At 40.1% G+C, this 27,415-nt stretch overlaps 1 protein-coding gene across 1 annotated transcript in view; it reads left to right on the top strand.

Moving 5' to 3' along the window:
* Nucleotides 1-27,415, top strand: part of EPHA6 (EPH receptor A6) — a 968,470-nt gene that overhangs the window by 815,532 nt on the left and 125,523 nt on the right. Inside the window, exon 14 of the mRNA XM_059688042.1 lies at nt 19,168-19,377. Within this exon, the coding sequence (XP_059544025.1) occupies nt 19,168-19,377 (210 nt within the window). The remainder of the gene's footprint in view (nt 1-19,167; nt 19,378-27,415) is intronic.

Raw genomic sequence — 27,415 nt, 5'->3', positions numbered from 1 at the left:
TTGTGTATGCTGGTATATAAGAGCAAAATTAAAGTACAATTAATTCATTTTCTATTCAACAGTAAAAAAAAAGTGAAGTTGCATTTATCTACCAATACCTATTTTTAAAACATAAAGGTTATGGTGAATTACATCCCTTTAATTGCATTTTTCAGAAAACTATGTGAAACTTCATGCAGACTATTGTAATTATTTAACACGCTTGTGCCAGCTTAATGCCAAATCCTATTCTTAAAATAATGTGACAGTACACATTTAAATATATGTAAGTATGATGTGCTTGGAACCCAGCATAGGGTTGGCTGAACTTTTCATTTTTAAATTTACCTCTTTAAACATTTAGTACTGAAAATGTGTTGTATCATTGTTGTACCTGGTACCATGAAATTGTATTTAATACTTTTCCTTTTCAATTCTCCTTTTGTATACAGGATTTTACATTGATTTTTAATTGGTCTGTAATTTGAAGTTATTATGCTATATAGAGAAATCCCATGCATTTTCCTGAACTCCTCTGTGGTATTCCAGTATCCCCTTTTAGACCATACTGGGAATTTTGAATTTTTAGAACTAAATATTAGACTCCAAATTTGTGTTTCTCAACCATGTCTGCAAATCAGAATCACCATCCTAGAGACATTTTACAAAAGACATATGCAGACCCAAGCAGGTTTATTTTGCAAAAACTTCCACAAGTAACTCTGATGCATTCTAACGATGCTTCATCAAGACCATAGCGCTCTGTGACACCCTGCTCCAAATGCCACACAAAAAGTTTATATTTGTTTTGCTTTATTTAAGTGCAACACATAGTAGCTAGTGTAGATTACTTTCATACAAATCTAAACAGAAATAAATAAATCTAATTCAGTAGTAAGCTTTGCAAACTAAAGCTATATTATATTCAGATTCACTTTAAGCTCTTAAAATGAAACCCAACTTTTATATTTCAGAAATCTATATCTACTTTTCTTCCTCGATATTTTTAGGTATGTTAGAAATGACAATTTTTAGTTTCCTTATCATTGAAATGTCTGATTTTATTGTTGGTGCCCTCTCCCATCTATAAGTGAAAATGTAACTCTGCCAAGTTTAAGTCCAAATCCATGATCACTACAAAAGAAAAAGCCTTGAAGGATTTAGTAAATTCTCTATAGGTTATTATAACAATATTTTCAACTGGGGAGGCCACAAGAATTAAAACTTCTATAGAAAAAAAAAAGATATTGACTCTTACTTGTACCCTGGTTATTTTAAAACAAGAATGATTTGGTCATTCCTTATTTGGTCATTGTAAATAACCTTAGCCATTTCTTTTTCAAATTCAGGAGTATTTTTAAAAGTCATAGCATGGAGCCCTAACCAGTTTGGCTCAGTGGATAGAGCATCGGCCTGCGGACTCAAGGGTCCCAGGCTCGATTCCGGTCAAGAGCATGTACATTGGTTGTGGGCACATACCCAGTAGGGAGTGTGCAGGAGGCAGCTGATCGATGTTTCTCTCTCATCCATGTTTCTAACTCTCTATCCCTCTCCCTTCCTCTCTGTAAAAAATCAATAAAATATATATTTTTTAAAAAGTCATAGCATGGACAACTTTCTGATTTAGAAAGAGAAAAACTGAATTTTAACTTTAAAGCTAAATTATGGATTTAATCCTCCAAGGACTGTTTTCTGCAAAGTCACTTATAAATCAATAGTTGAGAACTCAAAATGCATTTTCCCATAAATATTTCTTTAAAGATATTACTTAAGTCCTAGGCAGACCTATAAAAGCCTCTTCAACACAGACTACAGCTAAAGGATGTAGCTTCCAATACAGAAGGGGCCAGGAATTTCCTTGGGAAAAAAAAAATAGAAGTGCTTTCCACCCCGCTACATGACTTCCTTGAGCAAAATTATTAAAGGCCATTTTTCTGTAGCATTTACTCCTTTCTTCATGTTCTTTGGTGGCACCTCCCTTCCACTATCCCCACCCCTTAGAAGTACCTGTAACCTGGACTCTCCCCCCACCCTAAATCTAAGCTTCCATTCTTTAGTTGGCATAGATCTTAGCTGGATATAAAGTTAGACTAATTAATACTAGTGTGTGATTCATAATACTTTTTTGCATTTTTTACATGAACTTACAAGCCCAAATATAATATAATTTATTTTATTTTATTCTGTTAGTAACATGTAACACAAAATCTACTCTCTTGACAAATTTTCAAGTGTACAATACAGTTAAATATAGATGTGATGTTGTTATAGCAGATCACTAGAGCTTATTCATCTTGCAAAACTGAACCAAAAAAGTGAGAACAAGCAGACAGAGGGTGAGGATATTTTTGCACTAGGGGAACAAAGAGCTTAGCTCCTCTCTGTTGTTGTAGCTCTTCATACATTCTCATCTTTTGTCCCTTATAAACCAACTAGTGGCCCCGGTGCATGAAATTTGCGCACGGGGGAGGGGGTTTTCCTCAGCCCGGCCTGCACCCTCTCCAATCTGGGACCCCTCGAAGGATGTCCTACTGCCGGTTTACATGGATCAGACCTAAACCAGCAGTCAGACATCCCTCTCGCAATCCAGGACTGCTGGCTCCTAACTGCTCACCTGCCTTCCTGCCTGCCTGATTGCCCCTAACCACTCTGCCTGCCGGCCTGCTCACCCCCAACTACCCCCCATGCCAATGTTCTTGCCCCCAACTGCCTCCCCTGCCAGCCTGATCACCCCCACCTCCCCTCCCCACTGGCCTGCTTGCCCCCAACTGTCCCCCTGCTGGCCTGCTCACTCCAAACTGCACCATCCCCGCTGTCCTGATCACATCCAACTGACCCCCACTGATGGCCTGCTTGCCGCCAACTGGCCCCACTGCTGGTCTGCTCACTCCCAACAGCCCCGCCCCCCACCAGCCTGATCACCCACAACTGCCCTCTCCTCTTGGCCTCTAACTGCCTCTACCTCAGCCCCACCACCATGGCTTTGTCCAGAAGAACATCTGGAAGGTCTCCTGGAAGGTCTCCCAGTCAAATTAGCATATTACCCTTTTCATATTACCCTTTTATTAGTATAGATAGAGGGCTGGTACACAGGTGGGGCCGGCTGGTTTGCCCTGAGGGTATCCCAGATCAGGGTGGGGGTTCCCTTGGGACATGGGATGGCCTGGGTGAGAGGCCTGTGGTGGTTTGCAGGCCGGCCACGCCCCCATGGGGTGAGGGTCCCTGCTGGGGGGCCGTGGTCAGCCTGGGTGAGGGGCTGAGGGCTGTTTTCAAGCTTGCCACACCCCCTTCAGGGTGGAGGTCCCCACTGGGATGCCTGGCCAGCCTGGGTGAGGGGCTGAGGGCCATTTTCAGGCTGGCCAAGCCCCCCCACCCAGTGGGGACCCTCACCCCATGAGGGTGTGGCCAGCCTGGGTGAGGGGCTGAGGGCTGTTTACAGGCTGGCCACACCCCCTTCAGGGTGGGGCACTGGGGTGCCTGGCCAGACTGGGTGAGGGGCAGATGGCTGTTTGCAGGCTGGCCATGCCCCCCAGTGACCCAAGGTCCCAGGCCCTCCTTTTTTTCTTTTTTGTTTTCAGCACCTCCTTGAGCGGAAGCCAGGGTGGCTGGAAGCAGGTATCTGGGATTTATTTATATTCTATAACTGAAACTTTGTAGCCTTGAGTGGAGGCCACAGCTGGGCCAGGGCAGGCGGGAAGCTTGGCTTCCTCCATCACCGGGGGCAACCCAAGCCTCCCGTTCGCTCCAGCTCTGTGGCTGCCGCCATCTTGTTTGGGTTAATTTGCATACTTGCTCCTGATTGGCTTTGTGGGAGTGGCTTGTGGACATCATGAAGGGACGGCTAGTTTGCATGTTTCTCTTTTATTAGATAGGATTGCATTTCAGACATCTAATTTTCTCAGAAGGGCCTCTAGCAGCACAAAATTAGGGGGATAAGAAGCTTCCAGTGTCCACTGTTTGTATACCTGGATCTTTTATAAACTGCTTAGTAAGTTACATTTCCTGCAAAGCCATTTTATAGCTTGAGTCAGCATTTGGAAGGAATAATTTTACAAGGTTTCATCTAACCTTTCTATTTTTGTTGTTTTGTTTTGAAAAGCTGATGCCATTTCTTGTAACTCATGCTTAGTAAACCAAAAAAAGTCTTTTGACATACATATGAACCAAACTTTCATTCTTCATTTTAGAGCATAAATGGTCTTTATCCAACAGTGTTCATTGTACCAGATTTGTGAAGAATCTCTGAAAGATGATTTATTTATTATAACTAAGACACTGTACAATGAATTGGATTCTCTGTAAATGTTTGTTAAGTGATGGTGTGCAATTTTTATTCACTCTACTCTAGAATAACAGCTTACTATCTCCTAGGAACAGTATTGTCTATCACTCATTTTCAGGATGCTGAATCACTATAATTGTTTACTGTGTACAAAGGAGTAGTGCACATTTTTCAAAAAGGAAGTTTGAAGGCTGTGATTTAAATTGTCCACAGACCTTTCATGCTTTGCAAAGCTGTTCTGTTGGAGTTGAGCTCAACATTACCGTGATTCTCCAGTGAAGAACTGGAAAGAAATATAACAAAAATCTTTATGATATACTTAGTCCCCTTTTCTCACTCTACAGAAAAAAACATATGAATTTGGTGGTCAAATTTTAGAATCAAACTAGAGTCCACTCAGAAGTGAAAATGGTTGCAAGTGTAATAAATACTTCTCATTTACTCATGATTTTTTAGAGAATCTCTTATCTTGCCATGAAAAATACTTCAAAAATATCTTACTACTGAGTAAAAGTTTAAAGTACTTCACTTCGCCTTAACCGGTTTGGCTCAGTGGATAGAGCGTTGGCCTGCAGACTGAAGGGTCCCAGGTTCGATTCCGGTCAAGGGCATGTACCTTGGTTGTGGGCACATCCCCAGTGGGGAGTGTGCAGGAGGCAGCTGAATCGATGTTTCTAACTCTCTATCCCTCTCCTTTCCTCTCTGTAAAAAATCAATAAAATATATTTAAAAATAAATAAAGTACTTCACTTCATTAAGAGAAAAATATGTTTAGTTCAGATCAATCCAGTGAATGTCTGTTGAATATCTACTGTGTGCCAAGCACGATGCCAGGCCCTGACACTTCAAAGGTGAACAAGACAAGGTATGCCCTTTATGTTCAAGACAGTGTGGGAGACGGGATGGTTTTAGATAATGTTGGTGTAGACAGGATGCTTTGAGAGCAATAAAGAGAGAAACTTGGTCCATCTTTATTTCTCCACTTTCCTGATCTGTCTCCCTCTTCATCCAATCTACTGCAAGTCTTGCTGGCTATACCTCTAAAATAGATCTCAATCCTGATTTAAGCCACCAGTTTCTCTCCCCTGAGTTACTCTAATAGCTTCCAAATGTATCTCTCTGATTCTATTTTCCATACACAAGTCCGAATATATATATCACTCCCAAACTAAAGTTCTTCTCTAACACCTCATTACTTTTAGAGCAGATTTCAAACTCTTCACCTTAGCTTACAAGACTCTACCTGATTTTTCCTCTGCCTGTCTCTTCTCTCCTCTCCTGTCTTCTCCTCTCCTCTCCTCTCTTTGCTCTTGCTCTCACTCTCACTCTATTTCTCTCTTTCTCTCAACAAGCTCCAGCCTCTTTGGCTTTCATTTCTTCAGTATCCACTCATTCCTGACTCGTCATTTGTATGTGCTGGAAACTGGTCACAGGCTTCAACATGTCATTCTCTTTCATACACATTTTATTTATTTTCTCAATATTTTTAAGTATCTCATTTAATGTTTACCTATTTATTGTATGTCTCCCTGCCTCTGGTTAAATGTAAGTACAAATGGAGCAGGCACATTTCTCTTTTGCTTCCCACTTCGAGCCCAGTAATTAGAGCAATAACTGGCCGTAGTAGCTGCCCAAAGAGCACTGTTTGAAAAAAAAGGACTTAGGGATTCAGCAAGGACCTCCTAGAGGAGATGATACGTATGGAAAACTCAGGTGACAGAAGACTAGAATAGTATTCCTGGAAGAGGGAACCATATAAGCAAAGCACATTAGATGTGAAATAACATGCTGTAGGGGTGAAATAAACACACAAAAATATTGAATCAGAAAAAAGTTATAAAACTAGAGACAGGAGCAAGGATCTAACTTTGTTTGTTTTGGATACTGTACTCTATTCTGGTATTAAAGGGTCTTAAGCAAATGAGTGGCAGGGTGATATTTGTGTTTAAATAGATTTGTTAAATAGATTTATTATATTGAAAAGCATATAATGTTGCTTTTCAATATATAAAGCATTTAATGTTGTTAGGTAGTAATGTGATGACAACAGGAGAGCATAGCACTCAAATCCTACATCTGTCCTAAGCACAGGCTAAGTACTTGAGGTCAACCTAAGATGAATACACGCTGGGAGTTTGAAAGTGTCTGTGGGGAACAACTTAGAAGGCAGGGCCTTGGAAACCATCGTCAGGAGCTTGCATTACTGTGGAGACAGTGTGACATGCTCAGATCGGTGGATGTTGTGCTCTAGGGTCTTAGGGTCTCCGAGAGCTCTGCAGGTTTCAAAGGAGCGGGTACTGTCATGTGTAGCTTTCTGAAAACACCTTCCAATCAGGCTCACCCTCTCTGTCACTTTAAGATCAAGCTCCAGGTTTCTCGGCAGTCAGGTTGAGAAAGCAAAGGAAAAGAAGACTGAAGACAAACTGAATTCTAGCTACTACGCTCTGAGATGCAGTGTGTAAATATGCCACATTCGCTCTCTTTCATTTGGATCTGCCTTCCTGGGAAAATAACCATATGTCATTAAAATATTCATAGTTTCTTTTTGATTAATCTCTAGTAGGAAGCCCAAAGATATTAAATCTCAGTGCTCTCACATTTTTCTCCTCCCCTCATAAACAATTCAATTCAATTTGAATTAATATTTATCAAGTGCTGACACAAGGCATGGCAGCATAGTGGATGCTGTGATAGAACTGCTATTTCAAAAGGAGAAAACGAATATCCAACCTTAAGAAAAGAAAACAGTCTTTTTTATACAAGACAATAGGAATAACATCGCAATAGCCGCCAGTGCTCTATAAGATGGTATCAAAAGCTATTTAATTCAGTCACCATTTATTAACCCTCCACCATATTCAAGAAAACCAGTATGTCCTAAACCACACTTGAGGAGGCTGTGTTGACAAGGACTAGTGAAAAGAATATAGATTTTGTTTGAAGGAGAGAATTCCTTCATTTGTAGAGAAATAGATATGTGCCAAACTCAAGTATGGATAAATAGGGTTGCTCCTCTCAACCAGACAGATAAATAAATCCTCACTTTTTGGTTTATTTGGAGTGCTCTTTGTTTTTTACTTAATAGTCTCAGTCCTTTTATTTCTTGCTTTGTTATGCCAAATTATGCTTCCCAAACTAGCCTAGAGTGGGTCATTATGGCAAAGTTTGGGCCAACTCTTTTTCAGACAACTCCAATTAATAAGAATAAAGGCTCTGGATATAGATTGCCTAGATTCAAATCCTGACTTTACCATTTACGAGGTTATTAAATCTTTCTGTCAATCTGAAACAGGGAAAACGACCTGCAGGTCCAACAGTCTGCTGCTTTGAAAGTCAAACTCATGAGACAGGTTCTGGCTGACAAGGAAAGGGATTTTATTCAGGAGCCGACACCTTGAGGAGACAGCTGGCTCATGCCTTCAAAGCTATCTCACAATCTCAGGTGTCCTGGCTGCATTATATATGGGGGTAGGGGAAGTGAGGAACTAAGGAATTTCTGGCCAAGTGCAGTTTCTCAGCTCTGCTCTCAGGTAGTTTCAGTGTTATCTCCTGTATGTGTAGTTTCACTGCTCCATCTGAAGTTTTACTGCTGATGTCCCAAAACAGGGCATGTAGGCAGCAGTTCTTCTGGCTCTGATATGAATTTTTGACACTTGCCCAGTTCTTGGGGTCAGGGTCACACCTTGGTCAGGCAGGAACTGCAACTGCTGATGTCTACAAAATACTAATAAGGAAACTTTTAATACATGAAATTTCTATGAGTTTATTAGTACAACCTATTCTATAATTACTTCCTGATTAGTATATTATCTTTTTCTATCACTGTTACACTTCATTTTGACTATCTCTAAGATGAAGATAATAACTATACTTATAGCCCAGAGTTGTTGCAAGGGATAAATAATACCTGTAAACAGCTCATAAATGTGACTGGTTTATAGTGTTTAAAGAATGTCTGTGGGGAAAAAAAAAAAACACAGACTGTCTGTGACTGGTTTATAGTGTTTAAAGCATGTCAGCTATTTTTTCCCTAGAATAATGTTGCAACAATTGAGGTATGAGTTTCCAAAAAAATATATAGAACTATTTTTGGAGGTTCTTTTTTATCAAGGCTGAATAATTTTATAGACACCAGATAGATAGGTAGGTAGGTAGGTAGGTAGGTAGGTAGGTAGGTAGATAGATAAATAGATAGATAGATAGATAGATAGATAGATAGATAGATAGATAGATATTTTCTATATCTATTTGTAGACAGATTGTATTCCCTGGGAAACAAATTATTTAAAGATTCTCATGAAGGAACTTTTTTGGGAACAACTCTCAGGATCAACTCGCATATTTCTATAGCTTCTGCAATTCTGGAAGCTGGTAGTTCTTACCTCAGTCCCTCTCTGGGAAATGCCCTTGACTAGAGAAAGCTATCTTACCCAAGGCCATGACACTTTTACAGAGGCAGTCTACATCCAATGATTGATTGATGTGGAGTATAAGGACCCAGTCCCCTTTCCTCAACCTGGACGAATTCTGAAGAGTTATCCCAGATCCAGAACATTCCATGGGCTATACCAAGGCTGCTGCTGTTAATGTGCTGCAGTTTAACTTTTCCTGCTGCCCAATCTTGTTTTCTTCTGTCCCTCACAGATGTTGATGCTGAGAGTGTGTAACCAAGAACCAACATTTAACAAACATAATGGGTTTTATTACTTCACTAAGTACCTTCTTATACAATACTATCCTTTTTTGTTTCTTCGTTCATGTGGCAGAGAAGTGTGTGGAAATAATAGTACAGTTTGTTTTGTGCTCCTGCCTTGATTTGTGTTAAGGCTTCTGCAGTTTTGCCTAACAGAGTTTTATACCATTAGTGCAAATGTCAACATAGTGAAAAAGGCAAGTGCATGTCTTAGTGCTATTATAAAAATGGTTTTGACCTCATGAACCTTGGAAAAGATTGTGGCCAAATGAATTAGAAATAAACATACTACATTGTATAGTCCCATGAAAGAACATAGAGAAAGTGGTTTATATTATTTTCAAACACTAAAAGCTCATTTTATAATGATGCCACTTATTGTTATTAGGACCATGATTGCTGTGTTGCTAATAAGAAAGCAATTAATTCAAGTATTTTCAAGTATTGGTAATAAGAATAGTTAAAATAATTTTAAAATAACTTACCTGAAATAGAAGAGGAGGGAATATTCTTACAATTATTTTACAAAGCCAGATAACAAAGTTAGACAAGGATGCTACAAGAAAAGAAAACTACATGCCAATATCCCTGATGAACATACTGGTAGATGCAAAAACCCTCAACAAAATATTAGCAAGCCAAATTCAAGAGTACATTAAAAGTATCATACTACATGATCAAGTGAAAGTTATTCCAGGGAGGCAAGGGTGGTTCATCATCCACAAATCAATTAATGTGATACATCACATTAACAAAAAGAAGGATAATAATCATATGATCATCTCCATAGATACAGAAAAAGCATTTGACAAAATTCAATATCCATTTATGATTTTTTAACTCTCAATAATATGGGTATAGAGGGAATGTATTCAATATAATAAAGCCCATATATGACAAGCCCAAAGCTAACATTATACCTAACTGTGACAAGCTGAAAACTTTTCCTCTAAGATTAGGAATAAGGCAAAGATACCCATTCTCATCCCTTTTTTTCAACATAGTATTGGAAGACATACCCAGAGCAAATAGACAAGAAAAAGAATTAAAAGGCATCCTAATTGGAAAGGAAGCAGTAAAACTGTCTCTATTTGTAGATAATATGATATTATATATAGAAAACCGTATAGACTCCACACACCAAAAAAAGACTTTTAGTTATAAATAAAGCTGCAGGATAAAAATCAATGTACAAAAATCAATTGCATTTTTATACACTAACAACAAACTATCAGAAATGAAATACTTAGGTATAAATCTAACAATATATGTACAAGATGTATATGAGGAAAACTATAAGGCTGATAAGTAAAGTCAAGGAAGTAACTAAATTGAGAGAGGTTCCATGCTTATAGACAGGGAGACTCGGTTACTAAAATGTCAGTTCTAAAAAAAATAAAAATAAAAAAATAATAATACAGTGTCAGTTCTTACTAAATTATCTATAATTTTAGTGCAATCCCAATCAAAATCTCAGTAAGTTGTTTCATGGATACCAACAAGCTGATTCTAAAGTTTATAGAAGCAGCCCTGACTGGTTTGGCTCAGTGGATAGAGCGTCAGCCTGCAGACTGAAGGGTCCCGGGTTTGATTCTAGTCAAGGGCATGTACCTTGGTTGCGGGCACATCCCCAGTAGGGGGTGTGCAGGAGGCAGCTGATCTATGTTTCTCTCTCATCCATGTTTCTAACTCTCTATTCCTCTCCCTTCCTCTCTGTAAAAAATCAATACAATATATTTTTTAAAAATAAAAATAAAAAGATAAAGTTTACAGAAGCAAAGACCCAGAATGGCTAACACAGTATTGAAGAAAAACAAAGTTGAACGACTGACACTACCTGACTTCAAGATTTATTATAAAGCTACAGTAATTAAGAAAGTATGGTGCGGGTGAAAGAATAGACAAATAGATCAATGGAACAGAATAGAGAGCCTATAATAAACATAATCAACTGGTTTTTGACAAAGGAACAAAGGCAATACCATGGAGCAAAAATTTGTCTTTTTAACAAATGGTGCTGGAACAATTAGACATCCACATACAAAAAAATGAATCTAGACACAGAACTTTACATTCTTCACAAAAATGAATTCAAACTGGATCACAGACCTAAATGTAAAAGGCAAAATCATAAAACTTCTAGAAGATAACATAAAAGAAAACCTAGATGATATTGGATATGGCAATGACTTTTTAGATAAAACACCAAAGGCACAATCTAAGAAAGAACAAATTAATAAGCTGGACTTTATTAAAATTTAAAACTTCTGGTCTGCAAAAGGCAATGTCAAGAAAATGAAGAGACAAAACACAGACCAGAAGAAAATATTTGCAAAACAAAAGTGCCGGGAGCCGGTCCCTGCTTGCTGTTTCAAGGGACCTGGCATATATGGCATACTGTTCTTAATATGTTTGCTCACCTTCTTGGCACTATGTGTTTTAACCAAGGTCCCTGAGAAAGGTTGTTTCCCCAGGTAGGGATTTTCCCCTGAAGTTAGGGAGGGAATAAAACCTCTTAACTAAGTGCCAGGCAGGTAATTAATCACTTTAACTACGAACAATCATGCTTAAGCTACATAATCTTTACTCCCTGGAATGGAGATAAGAAACGCCCTAACCTTTGTAATAGAGATTGATAGGATTGAATCAACTGGTATAAATACAGATGTAACAAGACAGAAAGAGACAGAACTTAGAACACAGAACTTAGAACACAGGACTTAGAAGAGAGAACCTACAGACAGAACCTACACAGAACCTACAGACAGAAGAACTTCGCTGGAGAGAACATGGCAAAAGATCCTGGACTGAATCTGACTACAGAAATTGGCAAGAGAACCTGACTAGAACCTGGTGACTGAACCTGGCTGGAGAACCTGGACAGAACCTGGCTGGAGAACCTAGCGAGGGAACATGGCCACAGAACCTGGCTGGAGACCCGAACCAGAACTTCGCTGGAGATCTAGACCATAACTTGGCAGGAGATCCTGGCTAGAGATCCTGGCTAGGCTGCTGATCAACTGAACGCTATCTCCGTGTCATTCCTTCTTCGCCGACTCCGTCCACACCTTTGGGGACCCCTGGACCCGCTGGGGTTGGACCCCGGCACAAAAGCATCTGATAAAAGATAGTTATCCAAAATATACAAAGAACATTTAAAACTCAAGAAAACAACCTGATTAAAAACAACCCAAAAGAGAGAAACCAAGATAGCGACATAGGTAAACACCGGAGTTTGCTGCCTCGAACAACCACTTCAAAAATACAACTAAAAGATGGAATGGACATCACCCAGAACCACAAGAAGGCTGGCTGAGGGGAAATTCTTCAACTAGAAGGAAAGAGAACAGCATACCAAGACTCAGAGGCGGTGCAGTGCGGAAAATACAAAGGTGCAGAGGTGCGCGTGGAGTGGGCTGGTGGCTGAGGGCACGGTTGTCGTTTTCAATCGGGAGGGAGTCTCAGATTCTGAGCTCCAGTACTGGGCGAGTCTCTAGGGACTCAGACTCAAATGGGAGAAGCGGGACTGTCTGGCATCAGTCGGAACTCGAGGGCAGCTTTTTCTCCGAGGTTTGCAGCGGTTGCTGGGACTCTGAGAGGCAGAGCCTCTGGGGACGGGACTGAGAGCAGCCATAACTGCTCCCTCCACCTGCTATGTTGATCCCACGCGACCCGACCTTCCCCGCCCAAGCCCTGCACAGAGCCATTTACCGGATAGCCTCAGGCAAAGGCTAGATTAGCACCTCCCCAGAGGACAGAAGTTTTCCCACTGCAGACACAGCTGATTCTCACAGCCAGTTGGCCTGGAGGTCAAATCCCCCTAGTATTAACTACAACAATCAAGGCTTAACTACAACAAGACTGTGCACAAAGACCACTAGGGGGTGCACCAAGAAAGCATAAAAAATGCGGAGACAAAGAAACAGGACAAAATTGTCAATGGAGGATATTGAGTTCAGAACCACACTTTTAAGGTCTCTCAAGAACTGTCTAGAAGCCGCCGATAAACTTATTGAGATCTACAAGAAATCTAATGAGACCCTCGATGTTGTGATAAAGAACCAACTAGAAATTAAGCATACATGGACTGAAATAAAGAATATTATACAGACTCCCAACAGCAGACCAGAGGAGCGCAAGAATCAAGTCAAAGATTTGAAATGCGAAGAAGAAAAAAACACCCAACTGGGAAAGCAAAATGAAAAAAGAATCCAAAAATACTAAGATAGTGTAAGGAGCCTCTGGGACAGCTTCAAGTGTACCAACATCAGAATTATAGGGGTGCCAAAAGATGAGAGAGAGCAAGATATTGAAAACCTATTTGAAGAAATAATGACAGAAAACTTCCCCTACCTGGTTAAAGAAATAGGCTTACAACTCCAGGAAGCACAGAGAATCCCAAACAAAAGGAATCCAAAGAGGACCACACCAAGACACATCATAATTAAAATGCCAAGAGCAAAAGACAAAGAGAGAATCTTAAAAGCAGCAAGAGAAAGAAAATCAGTTACCTACAAGGGAGTACCCATACGACTGTCAGCTGATTTCTCAACAGAAACTTTGCAGGCCAGAAGGGAGTGGCAAGAAATATTCAAAGTGATGAATGCCAAGAACCTACAACCAAGATTACTTTATCCAGAAAAGCTATCATTCAGAATTGAAGGTCAGATAAAGAGCTTCACAGATAAGGAAAAGCTAAAGGAGTTCATCACCCCCAAACCAGTATTATATAAAATGCTGAAAGGTATCCTTTAAGAAGAGGAAGAAGAAGAAAAAGGTAAAGATACAAATTATGAACAACAAGTGTGTTTCTATCAACAAGTGAATCTAAGAATCAAGTGAATAAATAATCTGATGAAAAGAATGAACTGTTGATTATAATAGAATCAGGGACATAGAAAGGGAATGGACTGACTATTCTTGGGGGGGAAAGGGGTGTGGGAGATTCAGGAAGAGACTGGACAAAAATTGTGTACCTATGGATGAGGACAGTGGGTGGGGAGTGAGGGCGGAGGGTGGGGTGGGAACTGGAGGGAGGGGAGTTAGGGGGAAGAAGTTGAAAACCTACGTGCACATAAAAGCCTGAAGCCATAAACTGCTATAAACATTCTATAACCACAGATGTTTGTAGGAGCTTTAGTTGTAATTACCAAAACTTGGAAGCAACCAAGATGTCCTTCAGTAGGTAAATGGGTAAATGAACTGTGGTACATTGAGACAATAAGATATCATTCAGATTCAGCACAAAAAAGAATTGAGCAATCAAGCTATGAAGAGACATGGTAAAAACTTAAATGCATATTATTAAGTGAAAGAAGCCAGTCTGAAAAGGCTACATACTGTATAATTCTAGATAAGGCAAAACCATTAAAACAGTAAAAACAGCAGTGTTTGCCAGGGTTGGGAGTGGGGGTGATGAATAGGTGGAACACAACAGATTTTTAGGGCAGTGAAAATTCTCTGATGCTATAATGGTGGATACAGGTCATTACACATTTGTCCAAACCCATAGAATGTTCAACACTAACAATGAAGCCTAATGTAAACTTTGGATGATTAAAATGTGTAAGCATATGTTCATCAATTGTAACAAATGTGCCATTCTGGTTTGAGATGTTGATAATGGGGGAGGATTTACATGTCTGTGAGTAGAACATATATGAGAAATCTCTTACTCTTAATTTTGCTGTGAGTCTAAAATTGCTCTAAAAATAGTTGTACTTAAAAAAAGAAATAACTTTGTGCTTTGTTATTCGGAATAAATAGGAAATGAAATTTCAACCTGGTGTTAAATAATTATTTCTCCTTATGATATAAGGGTTTATGATTTTTCAGGAAAGAGAGAGAATTTTCTGGCTCATTAAAATTATAAAAACTACCTGTAATTATAAAAACAATGAGGTTTTATTAAATAACTAGAGGCCCGGTGCTCAGATTCATGCACCGGTGGGGTCCCTTGGCCTGGCCTGTGCCCTCTCACAATCCAGAACCCCTCTGCAGATGTCGGAGAGCCAGTTTCAGCTCAATCCCCTCAGGCCAGGCCGAGGAAACCCACCAGTGCATGAATCCAGGCACTGGGCCTCTAGTATGCATATAAGATCTTTGGTTAATCTCTTCCCACCCTTCCCTCTGAGATTCATCAGTCTGTTCCATGTTTCCATACCTGTGCATTGAGCATCTGCCCCCTGGTGGTCAGTGAGTCATAGCTACCAGTCGAACAGTCAAACGGTCTCTTAGGCTTTTATATATAGACAATTATTATTGTTAAAATAAATCAGGGGCTGCTCTGTGTTTATATGTGATTCTCACTACAGCTCTGACTTATTCTAATCTCATCATACAGATAAGGAAACTGAGGCATCCCTTAGTTTTCAGATGGTCCATTAATGTTACCTATTATGTAGAAATTCTGCATTGACAAGAACTGTGACACCAGGCAACTTCATTTTCTAATAGGTAAAAGAACAACCTCTTGAAATTTAATGTAATCCTTTCTTGGCCAAAAGAACTTATGCTTTCAATTCTACTCAAAGGCTTTGAGATTCCTAATAGAAGAGAAGTAGGAAGAGGACATGATAAAAGAGACAGATTTCATCTAATAGTACACTGTCTAAGAAGATGGATTGGGAACATAAAGAGCTAATAACACCGAACATTTTCTTTGCTAGGTTATCTTTTACACATTAATTATACAGAAGAGCCTGCTTAAATGGGGACTCTCACCGTAGAATGTTTCTTTTAAGAGAGGGCTCTTTTCCTTACTCTGCACTTGAGTTGGGTGATGGTATCAGAGAGCTATCAGGGAGATAAGTTGATAGAGTAAGAAAAAGTTTATTTCATTTATAGTATAAGCTTATTCATTTAACTGACCAGTGAATCATCATTGTATAGGAGACTGTGGTCTGCTCAAATCATCCCTATGTTTAAACTACTCTATAGTTTTAAATCAGATATCCATGAAAACTGCTTAACTTTGCAAAATTTAAGATATTCTTATTTACGCTTCTACCAAACTGTATAAGGTAATAATGCCCTATAATCGCTTACTAGATACTCATTTTTAATATCATTCAGAATAAATAACACCTGATGTGTAAAACCAACTTGAGAATTTTTCATGTTTTTCACTAAAGACAACAATCTTCACTAAAGACAACAATCTCCAAATAACTACATAAGACAATATGCATTATTTTTCAAACTTAAAATGTTTTTATTTTCTTTTTCTCTAATTTCTAGGGTACTATTTGTATCTGGTCTTATTGGTGTACAAATCTTGCACGGATGACAAGAGGATGTTTTTTACCTTAAAAAATTCTGTATTATTTTTAAATCAAGGTGAGAGGAATAAATAATGAAGGGATTGACTACTACACCCCAGTTACTGTGCCTGGCTTATTACCCATATTTCATTTAATCTTTCCAACTGGGATCTAAAATAGACCTGTTTTCAGTCAATTCCCAACAACTTCTTACTTGCTCTATGTACTGAAAGAATGGGGGAAATGTAGCTATTTTGTGTGTGTGTGTGTGTGTGTGTGTGTGTGTGTGTGTGTGGTTTTTTTCTTTCTCCTACAGCTTTCCTAAACTTGTTTATGCAATCAATTTTTCTTTTTCCTCAGTGATCTTTTTTACCATATGTCCAGTTATCACACAACTTTCATCCCACCCTAGGTGTTGCTGCCTCCTGCCTACCTGTATGGCCAGTTCAGAGCCCACAGCTGTGGAAAGTGAATTCTATTCTTAAATTCTTTGAAATTATTTTTTCTGGAAGTTGATTTGGTTGGTTCCCTTCTATCCTTTTTATCTTTCATTACTTCCACCTAGATTTTTCTTTCCTTTAAATGTCAAAAAAAATACTTACATTTTGTTATAAACATAGTCAATAGTCAGCAAACCTGATGCTCACATTCATTGGATCCAGTGAAATAAGTTCAAAGACCATGGCGACCCCAAGCGCTGAGGGTGGCTGCGGAGATGGCCTGCTGGACACTCAGGCGCTGCGGGAGGAGCGGGGCGGCAGGGGAGGGAGCCCCCTGGTGCCTGGACTTCACCGGGGGCGAAGCGCCTGTTGACTCGCCAGGTCAGACTGCATTCTGCACAGCTGTCCTGGACTTGGGCGGGGGGTGGGGGGGAGACAAGGGGAGGGGGGCGGCTAATCCCAGAGACTCTGGTTGCGGCTAAGGAGGAGCCCGTGGAGGCTCCCCAGGACCCGCCTGTGGCCGTGGCCGAGACAGTGCCCAGGAGGCCTGCCCAGGCAGCCCAGAGCGAGCCCGGCCCAGCCTGGAATTGCGCTGGAGCAGAGCTCCCTGCCCGACATCGCCCACTGAGCAGGATGGCGGAGCTGGAGCTGGAGAAGGAGCCAGGAGGGGCGGCGGCCCTCGCTGGAGAGCCGGTGGGCGCCCGCGGCCACGGCCATGTGCTCAGGGAGGTGCTGGCCCGCCCCTTCCTGGACCCGCTCAAAGCCTGTGCCCCCGCGGGCCCTGAGCCCCAACCAGTTGGCTGCGGAAGGAGGAGCGCATGTTCGCCCTGAGTCCTCCCGGGCCTGTGGCCGCCATGGAGCTGGACTTCCGGATGCGCCAGCCGAGGAGCAGCCGCAGGACGAGGAGAAGCCCGGGAGCTGGTGAGGCCACGGCGGTGCGAGTCCCAGCTGAGCCGCTGCCCTGCCGACGGGGGTGCCTGCGAGCGGGAGCTGGGAGCGGGGTGAGGAAGAGGCACAGGAGCCTGAGGAGGAACAAGGTCCCCTCGTGGGGACGGGAAAGCGAGCAGGAGGAACCAGCCTTGGGACGAGCACGAAGCCCCGTGGGACGTCATGTCATGAGCCGGCTGAGGAGGAGGAAGAAGGGGCGGCGAGCAGGAGCAGGCGGCCAGCGGCTGGACCAGGCCCTCTTCCTCGCCGGGCAGGACACGCTGAGGCCCTCCAGTTCTCGGGCAGTGGTGGGGCGTCCAGGCCGAGGGGCCTGCGCCGGTACCTGACGCCCACGGCAGCCGCGGGCCAAGGGCAGGAGGGCGCTGGCCGAGGCCTGTCTCTCAAAGGCCCCGGAGAAGGAACTGCAAACGGCCGCCAAAGCCGGGAAGACGAGCTGGGCTTCGCGGCCAGGGCCCAGCCCGGGCGCCCGCTCCCTCCTGGGTGCTGCTTGCGGAGGTCGAGGCCCACTCCTCCTCCTCCTCCTCCGCACGTTCTCTCCTCCTGCATCCGGCACGGAAAGAACCGGTTCTTGGAGTAGAGACGCTTGGGACTGAAAAATGAAATAATGAGACGAGACACAGAAATAGAAGCTGGGACCGGTGGGCTTCTGCCCTCTGAGGGAGGGACAGACAGGGGGCTCGGCACCAGAACCACGTGTTTGATTTATACCCAAATACCAGGAAGTTACATCCGTTCTGGGCGCGGGCTGGTGGGCGTGGTGAGTAGGCGTGGCTCCACCTCAGGGCCCCTCCCACAGGGCGGGGCCAGTCGGAGGGAGGAGAGTCCTATTCGTTCCTGGTGCGTGGCCGGATCTACATCTCAAAAACCCACCCCCGGCGCCTGGGCTTTGAAGGGTGGAACTGAGGCATTCTCACCTCTTGGTTAGATGTGCCCCAAGACAAGGCTGTGCCTACATCTGGGGTTCAGTCAACATGAACTTAAAAGAAAGCCCATGGCGCCTTCCCTGGCAGGGGGCCCTCCACAGGTTACTAGCTCCAGACACACCCGCTTCCATGTTTTATAGAGAGTGAGTGAGAAGGCAGAGTGAGGGCAAGCGAGCCGGGGGCGAGCGATGGCGCCGCTGGGGCCGGCTGGGTCGGGTCTTGGCGCATAGCCTGCCCGGCAGCCTCAGCCGGGTGCATTTGTGCCTGTATGGCTGTGACAGTACCACGCTAGCGCTTTTTGAGCTTTTACACGGATTGATTTTAGTCTTCACCTTCCTCCACTCCCCCTGCGCCACCCCGCTCTGGCCTCCCTGCCCCCTGGGCCACAGGCAGGGTGGGGGCTTGGCAGGGGCCTCCCGGGGGCGTTTTGCAAATGGAACTCTGTCGTGTGGGCCTGTGGTTGGTGTTTGTACTTGGATTTTGGTAATACCAAGCTTTATTCAATATATCGAGCTCTTTTTTAACTAAAAAATAATAAAAATAAGTGCAAAGATTTTATTTAATACCACACACACACACACACACACACACACACACACACTATATTAACTCAATGTCAACAATTGTGATTCTCTTTCAGAAACATGATGGCCACTTCACAGTCATCCAGCTGGTGGGTATGCTTCGAGGCATTGCATCAGGAATGAAGTATCTCTCTGATATGGGTTATGTTCATCGGGACCTAGCCGCTAGGAATATTTTGGTCAACAGCAACTTAGTGTGCAAAGTCTCTGATTTTGGTCTCTCCCGGGTGCTGGAAGATGATCCAGAAGCTGCCTATACAACAACGGTAAGTGTACATGTGCTTTTCTACTATAGTTCGTTTGCTTTTATTGCTTTTAATGTCATTAGAGTCATTCTGCTTTTGTTTTTTTCTCTAATTTTCTGCTCCTGTCTGTCATTTTCCCAATTTAACATCATTATTTAGTTGAAACATCTTTTCTTTACCTGATTTAAAACAGAACCTTCTTATATTTCACTTTTATTTCTTCCATTGTACTGGGACTTTATTTTAACATTCCTGAGGTCCGTGCCTTCACACCAATCTGCCTTTGCCTGAGATATTTTTGATGCTTCATAAATTATCTCCTTTCAATGGAGTTCTGTGCGTTGAAGAATGGTGCAACCAATTAGGTCAGTGGTAATGACGAGGCAATGGTTATGAAATGACTGTTTTTTTCCTCACAGCAAATGCTTTGGAATGATCTGATCATACTTAAAAATGAACAAGATAGGTTTCTCTGGAGATATAAACGTGCACTCTCAACCTTTCCTTGAACAATTCTTGGGGAAAATGTGAACACGAATAAAAGACTAAAACTTTAGAGCCAAGGTGTTATATGTCAATTTTATTATCGTAACTTTACTCAAGAATATATTGTTCAAGCATTTCTGATCACCTCAAAACCATTTCATTCCACTGATCACTGCAGTGATTGTTTTAAGAGTTGTCTCAAAACCTCTCTTCCGTTATCTTAAAGCTAACAATTTATAGAATTATACTCTGTTCTGTTACTTTTTAAACAAAACCCCCACCCTTGGCTCATTTGATAGCTTCAACAAGAAATAAGTCAGTAAAATTATTCAAGATGTTTTATTCTCTTCTCTTTTTCTGATCTTACACTTTATTCTAAAAGACACAAATCCATTATTTAGTTCCCTTTTATTTCATTTTCTATGAGATTTTTTTAAATTTCACAGTAAAAAATATTACCTCAGATTGGATGCAAGTTTAGTATAATGAATGAAAGAGGTTATGCCCTTACTATGTTTGCTTTGTAGAAATGGTCTGTATTAATTTATCACTGATATTTCCATTAATTTCTCCAACAAAGAAATACAGTTCTAAGGAAAATAGATTAATCTCTCAGAGTCTGATGTGTAAGGGAGCAGTATCTATTGATCTTTTAATTTGACCAAAAAAAACCAACTTCATAAAAATAAGTCTATCAATTGAAAATAAATTATTTATTTTAGAAAAAAACAGTCTTTTCAACTCCATTTTCTAATTGGGAATGTCATAATTCTTTTTTTCCAAGAACTTTATTTCTTTTATGTTTATAACTGTATAACTTGAGGCAACTTTTCAAGTTATAGAACAATTCATACAAGATTTTTCTCTTATGCATATTATTTCCAACATTAGAGAATAGTGTTTAAAGTTATATAATTACTATAAAACATAATATTTTCAAAATTGCAACACATACTATCTATAAAAGTAATAAAATAAAATAGGAAATAAAAAATAAATAGGAAATAATACTAGATTCTTTGACTGTATGCTTATATAGATATACTTAAAATCCCTTATTAATATTTCAACTGATTTTTAAGAGAAGAAGCTCATAGCTAAATATAGGATACTAATAAAATTGGCAGGGTAACCCACATCTTGAAGTATGTGTATGTTTTGTATCGTCAGATTTGATATATATATTCTAGGCATGTTCTCTGTCTGATATGATTGCAGAGGCCTAGAAGCCTAGACCAGTACAATCTTAACTTTAATTTGACTACAGAATGAAACATCAAATTAAGTAACCAGTATATCAACACTCTAAAGAATGCTTCTTAAAAGCTATAGATGATGCCTCAATTAAGAAATGTCCCTGGATTTAACAGGTATCAATTGAACAGCAAATAATGTAATCAAGCACATTTTTTTTTTAAATCTCAGAAACACCTAACTGTTCAGGGGGTCCTGGGGTACAAAATATCATACACTGATTACTCGAAGTTTAATGAACATGGACATTCACTACTTACAATGGCAGATCTCTTGCCTTCATGAGCTTACCCTTTGACAGGGAAGAAAGACTGATGCTTCCTTGCGTTAAGTATGTCATAAAGGTCTGAAAAAGAAATATGGAAGTACAAAAAAAGCAGAGGTCTGGAGAAGGCGTCACAAAAAAAGATAAAATTTGAACCATATATTAAAAGATTTCATTAGGCAGAGAATTGGGGGAGAGGTCCAGAGAGAGGAAACAGAAAGATAAAAAGATATGCAAATTTGGGGAAGTAAATGGCCACGTTGATGAAACCGTAGACAGCTTGGAATGAGGGTGAGGAACAGTGGAGGGGTCAGGTTGTGAAGGTGGTTGGGTGGTACTTAAAGAAATATGGAGGTTTTTCTATAGCAAGAGATAGATATTGATTGATTTAAGTAGAAGAATAACAAAATGCATGCATGTCTTAGAAGATGTTATTGACAACAATATGAAAAAGGAAGGGGAAGAGTGAGAAGGGGAGGGGATGAAGGACAGGAGGACTGGTAACCAGGAGACCAGTTGAGGCATTGCTGCTATGGCTCAGAAAGCCTATATGGGCTTAAGTCATAGGTACTCTGTCTGTCTCAAGTTAATGCCAGATTGAGCATTGGCATTCTGCTGAAATTTTTGGTAAAATTTTCAGGACTTTATATAAATATACTTAGGCTCCAGATACTTTTATTTCCTGTTAAAAAATAAAATGAAATGGTTAGAAAACTGCCTAGTGAAGATATATCTCAATTCAAGCAAATCCTGAATAATAAAATGCAAAAAAAAGAATGGTCATTTATTTGAAAATGATTCTTTGTTTTATAAAAATATTTATAGCAAGGTTCATTGATACATTTTTTAAAGTATGACTTCATTTTTTAGTTACGTTTCTTAGAACATATCTTTTACCCGAAATTATTTTGATTTTTTCTCTTGCTGTGTAAGTGTAATTGCTATTTCCTCATTATTTGTAAATGGTTTTATAATCTGTGTTAAGAATGGTTAGGAGGTAAAGGAGGAGAGTGGAGGGTTTTTAAATCAGGAAGACATGGGAAAAAAAATTTTTTTTAAATCTTCTTTAAGAAAGTACTAGTAGCCGAAACCGGTTTGGCTCAGTGGATAGAGCGTCGGCTTGCGGACTGAAAGGTCCCAGGTTCGATTCCGGTCAAGGGCATGTACCTGGGTTGCGGGCACATCCCCAGTAGGAGATGTGCAGGAGGCAGCTGATCGATGTTTCTCTCTCATCGATGTTTCTAACTCTCTATCTCTCTCCCTTCCTCTCTGTAAAAAATCAATAAAATATATTTTTTTAAAAAAAGAAAGTACTAGTAATTCTTAGAACAGTATGCAACATGGACATTTTCCATTAAGATGACTTTACCAATTTAGAGAGCCACTTATCACAACAAAGAGCAGTAAGAACTGGTTAAAAGACAGGCTGAAAATGGTCTCTCCCTCCCAGGAGCTTGCAGGTGCCGCCCCCTCCTCCCACTTCTTTCCCCACAGGTATGCATCTCCTAAACTCTACAGGATTCCATGAGGCTTGCAACCAGGACAGCAATGGATAGCAGCAGTTCACCCTGGGCAAACCTCCTGAACCTGTCCCCAAGGCCCTATTTCTCTGACTTCTTGATGAGCCAAAGCAGACCAGCCTAGGCTCATTTCCCAGCCCTTTCTTTCTTTTTTTTTTCTTTAAAATATATTTTTATTGATTTTAGAGAGGAAGAGAGAGATAGAAACATCAATGATGAGAAACATTGATTGGCTGCCTCCTGCACACCCCCCTACTGGGGATTAAGCCTGCAACCTGGGCATGTGCCCTTGACCAGAATTGATCCCAGGACCATTCAGTCCGCAAACCAACACTCTATCCACTGAGCCAAACCAGCTTGGGCTCCCAGCCCTTTCTTCCTTTACATCCCCAGCTTTAATAAACATCCTCTAAACTTAAAAAGATAAAAATAAATAAAAGACAGGCTGGAAAGATGGGTGACCAGTGTGATTCCAGTACTGTTTATTATACTGAACTGGTCAGTCAGCACGTGGCAGATAAACAGAGGCTGAAAGAGATGTGACAAGACAGATTACTCTGCTAAACTCTGCTGATATGAGTCCATTCACACCCTACTTAGAAGACATACATGTAATAAACATGAATTTATTATTTACATTATAAAATACACTAACGTAAATAAAAGGATGAGAATTATGAGTACACAAAAGTAGAATTTCTTCCTACAACTTAAGAGTGTTTTGCATATATTGCTTTAGGTGTGAGGCATGCTTTAAGGCCCTATTTCTTGAAGGGTCAATAACAACAACAAAAAAGGGGGGGGGGATTTCTTTTTTTTGGAAGAGTTATTTTTTAATTAAATTTTTTGGGGGTGACATTGATTAATAAGATGGGTTTCAAGTGTACAATTCTATGATACATCATTCTGAATATTTCATTGTGTGCCCACCACTCAAAGTCAGATCTTCTTTCATCACCATACACTGATCCCCTTTACTCTTTACCATCCCCTTCCCTCTTCTCTCTGGTAAATGCCATACTGTTGTCTGTGTCTATGAAAATTTGTCATAAAGGGATTATTGAGAGTGGAAAAATGCCTATACAGAGAGAGGACCAAGAGTAACCAAATACAGTTAAACATAGTAAAACCAATAGATGTGTGAACACCAAAGCAGCATGATGGCTACAGCAGTGGTAGCAGATTTTCCTGGTAAACCCTGAACTACAATACATAGAGCCTTTGCAAAGGGACCTTAAGAACTGGTAATGACATGAAAACTAAGAAATGTGCACTGTGGGCTAAATATAGAAAAAATTTCACAAAAATAGGATCTAGCTGAGGAGTAGGCCTTGCTTTTACATGCCAATTCTACAAAAGCATACCAGTCACTTAGCGAGGGGAAATTAGTGAATGATTGTGAACCACAGCTAATGATACATATACAATAAGCAATACGTGGCTAATTTAATCTGCATGAAATTTGCTGAGTTTGGATTGTTCTCCTCTGATTATATGGTTTCCTATCTGGTTATAATTTCAGTGCTAAGAAATCTCTTCCTTTTCTGAATTTGTCACACTTTTCCATGGACAGCTGCTTTCTATCCTGTGGCAGAGCAGGGACCCTCTCATTGGAATGCCACTAAGTAACCAGACTTAAACATAGTTTGAAATGTAAAGCTTCTTAGCTCACAAGTAGGAAAATGAGGTCTTACTTACCTAAAATATACATTGAAAGATGTGTTATGGCTCACACTTATCTATTTAAGTTTTATTTAAAATACAATGCCAGCTGCTATTTAAATTTTTAAAAATTAGAATAATTCCTTTTCTTATATTTTAAAGATCAAAACAAAATGGAAGAATCAGTTTATCACCATATCTGCTAGAGGTTAAGATTTGATTCTAACTTTCAGTTGTGTTCATTTTGTGTTACCCAAGGTGAATTTTGTTTTTTAATTTGACAACAGCAATTCCATACAAGTACTTTGAAATTGAGAACTTCATTTTGGTAACATATAATGTGCATAATCACAGTTCTGTTAACTTGTCAGTCTATTTACTTTGCATTCATAAGACCTCTTCCAAACTCCAACTCTTAAACTTCCTCTATTCTACATAAAATACGAGAAAAGTCAAATCTCCTGTCATCTAAGAAGGCATAGTCTATAGTCAACATGTAGATAATTATCCTATATAATAAAAGACTAATATGCAAATCATCCCATCGGGAGTTCAACCAGGAGACCTGGAGTTCAATCGCTTGCTATGATGTGCGCTGACCACCAGGGGGAAGCACAGAACATGGCAGGCAATGGGGCGCTGAGGGAGTGAGGGAAGGAGGAGGCGGGGAGGCAGGGAACCTGATTGGCCCTGATCACCGGCCAAGCCTAGGGACCCTACCTGTGCACGAATTTCATGCACCAGGCCTCTATAATGTAGCAATAGGAGGGGGACATGTTTACACGTACATTTTAAAGTTGGAGAAAGACCTGAGCAACCTTCTTCCTTTACCTAATTCAAGTGTTTATAAATCGGCCTGACTTTTGACATGAATTTTTAAATCGTAAGACATGTTGAAAAATAAATATTTTTAATAAAAGTGAAATAAAAATTATTTTAGATCATTCACTGTTCTGTCTTTAACTGCTTTAACATAAGTAATTGAGATTTGCCTAGAGATCACATTTAACCTGCTAGTTAAACATACTCAGAATTTTCACTCATTTTTGTCTCATTTAAATAAAAGTATTACCTGTAAAAGGTTATACAGTAAGAAAAAATTTGAATGCTTTCATTTAAAAACCAGGCACTACTGGATTCACTGAATAAAAGGACTTATACTAAAAAATGTTTCTGATTTCTTGAAATTTAAAAAATAACTTCTTATTCTTCAAACTCCTACAGGATTATCTGTCCATTGGGTCATTGATGGTACAGGTGACATTGTGCTAACATATAACATTTCATCAAATGCATCTTACACATCTACCTTAGGTAAACCAGGCTCAACCTGAAGAATAACTTACTTCAATTGTTTCTTAAGATTTAGCCAAGCTAAAAATAGAAGAAGTATGACAGCTTTGGACACAAAGGCAGACCCTTAAATAAAGGACAATGAAACCTACTAGCCCACAAAAATCTACATATCATAGCACAAAGAGAATTCACTCAAAAAGTAAAGGAAATGACAGTTTATTCTTAGGCGAATGTAAATTCAATTCAGTAGCCTGATTATAATGAAAAAAAGTGAGAAAAATAGCAATGTTATCAGAATGCTGTAATGTGAAGATTTAAATAACTTTTTTCAATAAAAAGGTGATAAACTTATAAACATTGGAAGAATGAAAAAAATAAAATAAAATCCTGGTCAGATGAGCCATATTCATCACTAAGAAAGGGACCGTGCTGTTTGGGAAATATAACAAAATTATTCCTCACCAAAAACAAAACAAAACAAAAAAAAAAAAAAAAAAACAGTTCTCACTTGACAGAGACTATGATAGTTATCAATCAAAATGAGTCAAATGTATCCCGTGGTCAGCAAACTGTGGCTCGCGAGCCACATGCGACTCTTTGGCCCCTTGAGTGTGGCTCTTCCTAAGCCTTAGGAGTACCCTAATTAAGTTAATAACAATGTACCTACCTATATAGTTTAAGTTTAAAAAATTTGGCTCTCAAAAGAAATTTCAATCGTTGTACTGTTGATATTTGGCTCTGTTGACTAATGAGTTTGCCGACCACTGGTATAGACCATTATAATTAGCTGAAGAAGAAGAAATTGATGTGCCAATATTAAGTTTCCTAATTTCAAAAGAAAAAAGTAACCTTGCCGAAACCGGTTTGGCTCAGTGGATAGAGCGTCGGCCTTCGGACTGAAGGGTCCCGGGTTCGATTCCGGTCAAGGGCATGTACCTGGGTTGCGGGCATATCCCCAGTAGGAGATGTGCAGGAGGCAGCTGATCGATGTTTCTCTCTCATCGATGTTTCTAACTCTCTATCTCTCTCCCTTCCTCTCTGTAAAAAATCAATAAAATATATTTTTAAAAAAAAAAGAAAGAAAAAAGTAACCTTGAACCAGTAAGTAGATTAATTCATGAGAAGAAAACCTGACAGTTTTTATTTACCTTTGTCAATATAAACTTTTTAAAAATATATATTTTATTGATTTTTTACAGAAAGGAAGGGAGAGTGATAGTTAGAAATATTGATGGGAGAGAAACATCAATCAGCTGCCTCCTGCACACCTCCCACTGGGGATGTGCCCGCAACCAAGGTACATGCCCCTGACTGGAATTGAACCTGGGACCCTTCAGTCCGTAGGCCGGTGCTCTATCCACTGAGCCAAACCAGTTAGGGAAATATAAACTTTTTTAAAGGAAATTTTTACGATCTAATATATAAGCTATATTCTCAGAAATTAATGTCTCCACACTTTGACCCCACATGCCAGATAACAAATTCATAACAATAGAGATGAAAGAGCAACAAAGCTTTATACTAAACCAGAGAAAACATGTGTTAAATGCAAAGCAAGAGTCATCTTCAATTACTG

This window comes from Myotis daubentonii, chromosome 3 (assembly GCF_963259705.1).
Source record: "Myotis daubentonii chromosome 3, mMyoDau2.1, whole genome shotgun sequence".
In the NCBI taxonomy this organism is placed as follows: domain Eukaryota; kingdom Metazoa; phylum Chordata; class Mammalia; order Chiroptera; family Vespertilionidae; genus Myotis; species Myotis daubentonii.
This window is presented reverse-complemented; position numbering and strand designations above follow the sequence as displayed.